Source organism: Trichechus manatus, unplaced genomic scaffold (assembly GCF_000243295.1).
Source record: "Trichechus manatus latirostris isolate Lorelei unplaced genomic scaffold, TriManLat1.0 scaffold00112, whole genome shotgun sequence".
NCBI lineage: Eukaryota > Metazoa > Chordata > Mammalia > Sirenia > Trichechidae > Trichechus > Trichechus manatus.
In genome coordinates, this window is record NW_004444048.1 from 2,859,306 (window position 1) to 2,869,860 (window position 10,555).

Below are 10,555 nucleotides of genomic sequence, written 5' to 3' on the forward strand. Positions count from 1 at the left end.
ATAAAATGATACTCATGAAGAGTGTGCTTCTTAGCTTAAGTAGATACATGAGACTAAATGGGTAGCTCCTGTCCGGAGGTAAGATGAGAAGGCAGAGAGGGTCAGGAGCTGGTTGAATGGGCATGGGAAATCAGGGCTGGAAAGGAAGAATGTGCTGTTTCAGTATAGGGAGGGCAATGTATGTATAAATTTTTGTATGAGAGACTAACTTGAACTGTAAACTTTCACTTAAAGTACAACAATAAAATAAAAAAATAAATAAAAAGATTACAGCCTAGGAAACCCTATGGGGCAGTTCTACTCTGTCACATAGGGTCACTATGAGTCAGAATCCACTCGATGGCACACAATAACATTTCTGACATTAAGCAAGTCTAGTAAGTTTCCTGATCTTTATTTTCTCGTCTGTAAAATGGAGTTAATAATATCTGCAATGCCTTCCTCAAAGGAATGTTTTGAGGTTACAATTCCAGATTATGTTATTTATGTGGCATTTTAAAAATGCCAAGTATTATTATCTTAGTTAAGCAAAGAAGTCCTTCCTCAAGCCTGGATGTATTTCTTCTACAAATACCAGCACTAACCTTGCAACACTGACAACCATGGAAACCCTGAGTAATGCATTCGGCTTCACCTGTTTCAAATTCGCAGCTCCATTTTAACTCTACCTTTAATTTTCAAAAGGAGCCCTGGTTGCTCAGCGGTTAAGCACTTGGCTGCTAACCTAAAGGTCGACAGTTGGAACCTACCAGCTGCTCTGTCGGGGGGAGGGGGTGCAGGGAGGAAATGTGGCAGTCTGCTTAGGTAAAGATTACAGCTTTGGAAACCCTATAGGGCAGTTCTTCTCTGTCCTGTAGGATCGCTATGACTGGAAATTGACTTAATGGTAATGGGTTTTATCTTCAAAGTTCAAAGAAACATTCATTATGGTTTCAGATTCCTGAACGAACATTCTGAACTAAAGCAAAACAATATAACTTTGTATCTGAATCAGCTAAAATGAAATGAATTGTGTTTGGCAAAATCATCTGTCATGGATTGAATTATGTCCCCCCAAAAACATGTGTGTCAATTTGGCTGGGCCATGATTCCCAGTATTGTGTGATTTTCCTATATGTTGTAAATCCCGTCTCTATGATATTAATGAGGGAGGATGGGCGGCAGTTATGTTAGTAAGGCAGGGCTCAAACTACAAGATTGGGTTGTGTCCTGAGGCAATTTCTTGACATATAAAAGCGAAAAGCAAGCAGACAGACAGGGAGACGTCATACTACCAAGAAAGCAGTGCCAGGAGCAGAGTGCGTCCTTTGGACCCAGGGTCCCTGTGCAGAGAAGCTCCTAGTCTGGAGGAACATTGATGAGAAGGCCAACAGAGAGAGAAAGGCTTCCCCTGGAGCTGATGCCCTGAATTTGGACTTTTAGCCTACTTGACTGTGAAGAAATAAACTTTTCTTTGTTAAAGTCATCCACTTGTGGTATTTCTGTTATAGCAGCACTAGATGACTAGGACATCATCCTTTAATGCAGGTAACACCTGCCGAGTGATAACACTGTGCAAATCCTTTCTTGGGCTCATGCCAGGAGATGCCCAAATGCATTGAGATCTTTGTCAGCCACATAAGAGACATTGTGCCATGTTTGGCCTAGAACATCCTAGCAGGTGCTCCTTCTTCTCTCTAGACTTACAAGAAGTCAAATATAATTTGACCTCTCTAATCCTAGATCCTCTAAAGAGCCCTGGTGGTACAACAGTTAAGCTCTCAGCCACTAACTTCGGGAGGAAGACCTGACGATCTGCTTCTGTAAAGATTACAGCCTAGAAAATCCATAGAAAATTCTATGAAGTAGTTCTACTCTGTCACATGGAGTCACTAAGAGTCAAGATCACCTTGATGGCATCCAACAACAATAATCCCATATCCAAGCTTCTTAGGGATTCCTAAAGCAAATAACCATCTACAGTCAAAATACAACAAAACATTTTTTACACTAAGGCATGGATTGTTAATGCAATTGATCAAATATCAGTTCTACCTATAAAAATAAAGAACAAGTGAATTGGTTCTTTTTAGCTTAAATATTCAAATAATAGTCGTATTAACTGGTCTTCCTGGTAGGCATATGGATATTACCCTATCACTGACAGTGTTGTACTTCAGGATAGATCTTAAAATCTTCTTTTTAACAATGAATGCCACGCCATTCCTCTTCCAATTGTCATTCTTGGCATAGTAGACCATATGATTGTCCTATTCGGCCAATACCAGTCCATTTCAGCTAACTAATGCCTAGGATATTGATGTTTATGCATTCCATTTCATTTTTGATGATTTCCAATTTTCCTAGATTTATACTTCAGACATTCCACCACGTTCTGATTATTAATATATATTTGCAGCTATTTCTTCTCATTTTGAGTCGTGTCACATCAGCAATGAAGGTACTGAAAGCTTGACTCCATCCACGACATTAAGGTCGACTCTACTTTGTGGAAGCAGCTCTTCCCAGTCGTCTTCTGAGTGCCTTCCAAACCAAGGGGCTCTTCTTCCAGCACTATATCAGGCAATGTTCCGCTATCAACCACTAAGGCCAAAGATGAAGAAACTGAAGATTTTTACCAACTTCTACAGTCTGAAATTGATCAAACATGCCTCAGGATGCATTGATAATTACTGGTGATTGGAATGCGAAAGTTGGAAACAAACAAGAAGGATCGGTAGTTGGAAAATATGTCCGTGGTGATAGAAACGAGGAAAGAGATCATATGATAGAATTTTGCAATACCAACAACTTCTCATTGCAAATACCTTTTTTCAACAACATAAACAGTGACTGTACACATGGACCTCGCCAGATGGCATACACAGGACTCAAATTTACTACATCTGTGGAAAGAGACTATAGAAAAACTCAATATCATCAGTCAGAACAAGGCCAGGGTCCGACAGTGAAACAAACCATCAATTGCTCATATGCAAGTTCAAGGTGAAGCTGAAGAAAATTAAAGCAAGTCCACGAGAGCCAAAATACAACTCTGAGTATATCCCACCTGAATTTAGAGACCATCTCAAGAATAGATTTGACACATGACCAAAGACCAGACAAGTTGTGGAATGACATTAAGGACATCATACATGAAGAAAGCAAGAGGTCATTAAAAAGACAGGAAAGAAAGAAAAGACCAAAATGGATGTCAGAAGAGACTCTGAAATTTGCTCTGAAATGTCAAGTAGCTAAAGCTAAAGGAAGAAATGATGAAGTAAAAGAGCTGAACAAAATATTTCAAAGGGCAGCTCGAGAAGACAAAGTAGAGTATTATAATGACATGTGCAAAGACCTGGAGATAGAAAACCAAAAGGGAAGAACATGCTTGGCATTTCTTAAGCTGAAAGAACTGAAGAAAAAATTCAAGCCTCGGCTGCAATATTGAAGGATTCTACAAGGAAAATATTAAACAATGCAGAAAGCATCAAAAGAAGATGGAAGGAATGCGCACAGTCACTGTACCAAAAAGAATTGGTCGACATTAAACCATTTCAGGAGGTAGCATATGATCAGGAACCAATGTTAATGAAGAAAGAGGTCCAAGCTACACTGAAGGCATTGGCAAATAACAAGGCTACAGGAATTGATGGAATACCAATTGAGATGTTTCAATAAACCAGTGCAGCACTGGAAATGCTCACTCATCCATGCCAAGAAATTTGGAAGACAGCTACCTAGCCAACCAACTGGAAGAGATCCATATTTATACCTATTCCAAAGAAAGGTGATGCAGCCAAATGTATAAATTATCAAACTACATTATTAATATTACACACGAGTAAAATTTTGCTGAAGATCTTTCAAAAGCGGTTGCCACATTACATTGAGAGAGAACTGCCAGAAATTCAAGCCGGATTCAGAACAGGACGTGGAACCAGGGATATCATTGCTGACGTCAGATGGATCCTGGTTGAAAGCACAGAATACCAGAAAAGTGTTTACCTGTGTATTATTGACTATGCAAAGGCATTTGACTCTGTGGATCATAACAAATTATGGATAACGTTGCAAAGAATGGGAATTCCAGAACACTTAATTGTGCTCATGAGGAACCTATACTTAGATCAAGAGGCAGTTGTTTGAACAGAATAAGGGGATACTGCGTGGTTTAAAATCAGGAAAGGTGTGCGCCAGTGTTGTATCCTTTCACCATACTTATTCAATCTGTATGCTGAGCAAAAAATGGGAGAAGCTGGACTATATGAAGAAGAACGGGGCATCAGGATTGGTGGAAGACTCATTAACAACCTGCGTTATGCAGATGACACAACCTTGCTGTCTGAAAGTAGAGAGGACTTGAAGCACTTACTGATGAAGATCAAAGACTACAGCCTTCAGTATGGATTACACCTCAACATAAAGAAAACAAAAATCTTCACAACTGAACCAATAAGCAACATCAAGATAAAAAGAGAAAACGTTGAAGTTGTCAAAGATTTCATTTTACTTGGATCCACAATCAACACACATGGAAGCAGCAGTCAAGAAATCAAAAGACACATTGCACTGGGCAAATCTTTTTAAAGTGTTGGAAAGCAAAGATGTCACCTTGAAGACTAAGGTGTGCCTGACCCAATCACCTCATATGCATGCAAAATCTGGACAATGAATAAGGAAGACCGAAGAACAATTGACGCGTTTGAATTGTGGTGTTGGTGAAGAGTTCTGACTACACCATAGACTGGTAAAAGAACAAACAAATCTGTCTGGGAAGAAGTACACCCAGAATGCTCCTTAGTAGAAAAGATGGGGAGACTTTGTCTCACATACTTTGGACATGTTATCAGGAGGGACCAGTCCCTGGAGAAGGACATCATGCTTAGTAAAGCAGAGGGTCAGTGAAAAAGAGGAAGACCCTCAATGAGATGGATTGACACAGTGATTGCAACAGTGGGCTCAAGCATAACAACAATTGTGACGATGACACAGGACCCGGCAGTTTCCTCTGCTTCTTCTTCTTCTTTTTTTGAAATTTGTCTTCCTTTTTTCTTTTCTTCGTGAACTTTTTCCTGTATTTTTTGGATCATGACTGACTCTTTAAAATTTTCGTTCTCTCATTAGTCATTGTACAGAAGAAAAGTTTTTGCAAAATAACTTTTGCACAAAAAACGCCTGGCCTATTTGAGCATTGAGTTCTTTTAAAGAGCTATCTAAATGGAATCAAATTGACAATAGCAACTAAAAAGGGTAGACAGAAAACTAAGAGGGCAGTGAGTTTATGTTAATGGGTGAGGAACAATTTGAAAGGATGGTGAAAATAGTTCCGCAACTTGAAGAATGTAATCAGTGGCACTGAATTTGTACACGTAGAAATTGTTGAATTGGTGATGTACTGCTGCGTATATTCTCGACACCAACAACAAATTATTTTTTTAAAAAGGCATAGCCTATATGACAATAGAAAAAAATTTACATGATATGCTAGGTTGTGTTAATAAGATGATCTAGTTTCTCAGTTATTTTAAGGTATGTAAGTAATCTATTTTTAGAAGTACTGTCATAATTCAGCTTTTTGGATTTGAGAGGATTAATCCGATGCAATTGGCACTTCAAACTTATTGTTATATATGGAAAGACAGACTCTGCTTTGGCTTTGCATTCACCATTGACTTTGTGAATCATAGACTAACTAGGTCTTATGATGAAAATGTTTGCAAAGTTATGTTTATGAATCAGAGCATCCCAGCTGCTTAATTTTGAAACATTTTTAAGATTTGAGTTGCATCTAACACATGTCTAATCCAATTTCAGTGACCTTGGTTGAATGGGCACTGACATGCACTGCCAAATTTGTTACAGAAGCTTAGGAAAGCCCATTAGTAAGGACATTTATCATATGTTATGTTAAGTGTTGAGAGCATTTGAACAGCTGTTGGTGGTGGCAGAGGGGGAGTTACAACACAAACACTGCACATATTTACCACCATAAAATAAGGTGAGCAGCCAGTTTCCTCCTGTGCTTAAACAGAATGATAGTATAATATAGAAAGCAGAGGATGCCTGGATAATGTCTGTCATGGAAGGTCCCAGATTCCCACCCTCCAATGCGGTAACCAAACCTCCTTGGGAGTAAGGCTGAACATTCCACTGAGCATCTTTGGTGAGGCATCTGTTATGGAATTGTGGTTACCAAGCAGGTAAAAGGAAATAGAGAAGTCTCTTCTTTTCCATCTTCTTAAATACATTGAGTCAGAATCGACTTAGCAGCAATGGGTTAGGTTTTTTTTTTGGTTTATACAGGTTGAGAAGAGATCATTCAAAGAAGCAGGCAACCTGAAACTCCAAAAGATATAGCCAATCCAAACACTTGAGGTGGCCACATTTTATAAACAATTCTTCATTTATGCACAGAAATAATTTACTCATAAGCCCAGACCTCTCAATTAGGTTAGTAACACTACTCTCAGTTTTCTAGTTGTTCACTTCCCTAGTTTTATTTCTTACCAATAAAAAATAAGAAAATAAAATGTCTGGCATGAACTAAGGGAGAAAACCTAAAGTTATGATAAAAATTGGGAAATACACATTTATTGAAGAAAGCTATAACTTGGTTTTAATTATTAGCATACACCTCTGTTGTGATCAAATGACTGTTTTCGACTTCCTTTCATAAGTTTTTTTTTTTAATTGTGGTAAATAGATATGTAACAAAGCATTTGATATTTCAACAATCTTCACATGTACAGTTCAGCGACATTAATTATGTGCATCCTGTTGTTCAACCATCATCTTTAGCTGTTCCCAAATTTTATCTTCACTCTTAACAGAAGCTCAGCATCCCCTGAGCACTGAGTCCCCCTTTCCCCCTCCCTCCTGCCCACCCTTGGTAAATACCAATAAACGTCGGCCTCTATGCATTTGCCTATTCTAAATATGTCACATAAATGGGATTCATACCATATTTGTCCATTTGTGACTGCTTTCACTCAGCAGAATGTTTTCAAGGTCCATCCATGTCCATGCTGTAGCATGTATCAGGACTTCATTTCCTTTTTTTCATAAGGTTTTAAACCTATTTCAAATAATTAGACCTTCTCAGCTTCAATGAACTAACAGGCAAGTGAAATTCTTGCATACAAATGGCATATGTTCTTAACTGTCGTTACTCTGTGTAGTTCTAAAATCAAATGGAGTTACTCAGTATTGAAACTCACTAGATGAAATACTGGCCACAATTAATTTTTTTGTCCTTTTTTTTTCCTCTTTCTCTCCTTTTTTCTCATCACCGAAGTCTCCAAAGATGTTCTTATGTTAGGCCTGCTTAACTAGCTTTGCATCTATAAGCCTTGCTGGAGAGCCGTGTTCTGTGTCTGAAATGTCAACCCCTCTGGCACCCAAGCCTCTTGTCTTCTCCCCTTCACATTCCACACACTGTACTCAAATCTTCTCTTTTTATCACTTAGCCATATGTCATTGACAATGACTCTGCTTGTATCTATCCCATTCACACATGTGCCTCTTTTAAATCTCCACCTCAAGTCACCAAACCATAATATGTACTCACCATTTTTATACACATGCTATTCATTGTATATGATTTTTTTTAAATCAATTGCCCATTCTATATGCTTTCATATTAAAATACAAGCTCCTAGAAGAGAATTTGCTGAAGACAAAGCCTATCATGGTGCCATACACAGAAAGTCCTTTTTTTCTGTTTTGTTTTGCTTTTTTATAAAGATGATAGCAATACATATGTAAAATGTAGGTAGAAAGGTTTTTAAAGAATAAAAACAAAGGAATCTCACTCAGTCCTTGATCGTGCCTAGAATATAATCATCCTAATCTTGCTGGTGCAGTGGTTAAGAGTTCGGCTGCTAATCAAAAGGTTGGCAGTTCGAATCCACAAGCTGCTCCTTGGAAACCCTACGGAGCAGTTCTATTCTGTCTGTAGGGTCGCTATGAGGCAGAATGGACTCAACTGCAGTGGTGAATTTTGGAAAAATATCTCCCAAGAGATCAAATTGCCTTATAGGAATCTCTGAAGTCAAAGAGCAGAAATGGAGTTTCCTGCATTATAAAAGTACCTTATAAAAGAGACAGGGGTTTTTGGACTCATGGTAAGAACCCCCTGACTTACAAAAATGCATCATCAACCACAACTCCACATGGAACAGGGAAGAGCTGGAAAAGACTGTTTATTTTCATAATTGTCTCCTTTTACTCACTAAAGAAAACTCAAAGTATATTTTTCTGCTGAAATTACAGGCATGAGCAAGTCAGAAATAGAATATCTAGCTGTATAAGAAGGAGATTGCTCAATTTTTCACTGTGGTGCATTTGCATTTCTTAATACAAAACGCAGTGCTTCCGCTCAGTCACAGATCAGTCACAGTGGAAAATTTTGTTTTGTGAAGAAAGCTTTTCCATTTACGTATCATTTGCTCTAAATGAAATCGTGGTGTGTGATGGGTGGTGGATAAACACAGTTGAGAATCATACTTCACGCCCTTCATTTGAAGCTCTGAATCATGGCTTTGTCTCTCCCAGGAGATCAGATGGCATTATAGGAATCTCTTAATTCCAAGATGGTAGATGGCAGGGCTACTTGCCCATCCTTCACTTTCCTCTGAAGAAGCTGTTCTTCAGGTGTTAACATCATTGTGGTTTTCCAAGGTGTGAGATCAGGAAAACAAAACACTCAGCAGTGTACATCTCTACACCCTCAACTTCAGAATTTACAGGCAGCTAGGCTAATTATTCTCGATTTGCATAAGAATAAGTCATTAGGGTGCTCTCACAGTTTAATAAAAGAATGCCTTTAGGCTTATATGATTCCTAACTCCTAGAAGGTTTCATTTCCACAAGAAACATACAATATAACCCCACTTTAGTCAACTAACTAATCCTGCACCTCCCTCCTTCACTACAGACATCCTGCAGGAAACCCCCATTCACCGTCAGGTACACCTCCACCTACTCTGAGACTTCCTCTCCAAAATCCCCCACACACTGTGCATCTCAGAAATTGAGAAAAGCTGCCTCTTCCTTTCCAAACTTCAAAACAAAAGATGCGGGAACTGTGAACAGCCTTTTATCCCCACCTTCAAACGCAGCTGAGAAAAAGCTTGAGGAGGCACATCAGAAATCCGAAAAGAATGGAAGGTTCTGACAAACTATGATTGGTAAACATGATATTAAAGAAGTTTGTTTGGAGACGACCTGTGGTGGTCCTCCTCTGTCCCCTTTCTGCCAATTGTTTCTTCTTTCTCTGAGGAATCGTCTGTTGAATCCATACACTCATTTTTGTAAAATACAGACAAAATCATAAGTAGTTACCTTCATTGTTCTCTTGGCCGTGAGCACAGCTGCGGCTGAGCCGCAGGACAAATCCAATCCGTCTCAGCCCCTGCCGAGTGGCCCCAGTCAGCGGCTGGCGAGCGCGGTCGCGGCTGCAGGGACCGTCTGGGAAGTGGCTGGGGCGGTGGCTGCCACACGTGGCGGCAGGGATTGCGGACGGGCCTTCTTGCAGCCGAGACCTCGAGTTCTCCGGCAGATTGCATCAGCAGGAAGAGACTACAGCTGTGTTTCCCCTAGGCTGCCCCCAGAGGGTAGAGCCTCTCCCGGCACCAAGACTCAGACCACAGCCCAGCCCGGAGCCTCGCCCACCACTCACTCCTGGGGGTGCCAGTGTTTCAAGCAAGTTACCACATTACCCTTGAATTAGTGTCTGTGAGTGGGTCGCCGAGTGTAGGAATACCATGTATCTTTTAGTTGGGGACGTCAAGAAGGAGGAGGAAAGAAAACAGATCACGGATCAAATTCAATTGCACGTCCGTCCTGGTCTGGCTCCTGCCTCTAGACTCCTGCCCACCTCACTTCTCACTACGTCCAAAGTAGCTTTCCTGCCCGCTCATACAATCCTGGCACAGCCTGCTCAAAAGTGTACAGTGGGTTCCCATTGTCTAAAGAATTTTCTTTAATGGAAGCTTTGAATAACCTAGAATATGTACCTGATTTTTTAAAGTTTGCCAGCTGTTTCTCCCACCCCTGCCTCTAGTCCCCCAGTATATCCTTAGATGCAACAATTTTTTGCCAATTTCTTACATACCTGGGAAAAAATTTTAATTCTTTGATTTAGTATATAAGATTCTTTTTGATTTGAACATGGCTTGCTAGATGATTTAATCCTCTGTGGGTTCCTTCACCACCTCTACACGAAAGCTCCAGCATTGCTACTTTTCCATGTTCATCCTGTAGGGCAGGCTCTAAGACTTTGCTTCAGCTGCTCCTTCTGGTTGAAGTACCACCACTCCAGCTCCCTCTCTGTCAATCTGACAAACTCCTATTTTTAAAAGCCTCAACTGAAGTCTTTGCTGCGAAGTCTTCGCTGACTCCCTCAAGCAAAATTAAACCCTTTGTCTATGCACTGCACTTTGTCCGCTTCCTTTTTAAAAATCAGTTTTCTTAATTTTATTTAACTATTTGTTTCCACAGATATTACCCCACTAGATTATGAGATTCTTGAGGACAGATCTTTTGTCATATTTATCTCCCATTCCCAGCGGCC

The 10,555-nt window shown here is 39.9% G+C and overlaps 1 protein-coding gene across 1 annotated transcript in view; it reads right to left on the reverse strand.

Moving 5' to 3' along the window:
- The window catches only part of BCAT1 (branched chain amino acid transaminase 1), a 123,785-nt gene extending 114,252 nt beyond the window's left edge, over positions 1 to 9,533 (reverse strand). The window contains exon 1 of the mRNA XM_023738016.1: positions 9,325 to 9,533. Coding sequence (XP_023593784.1) covers positions 9,325 to 9,330 — 6 coding nt within the window. The 5' untranslated portion in view covers positions 9,331 to 9,533. The remainder of the gene's footprint in view (positions 1 to 9,324) is intronic.
- Between the last annotated feature and the right edge of the window lie 1,022 nt (positions 9,534 to 10,555).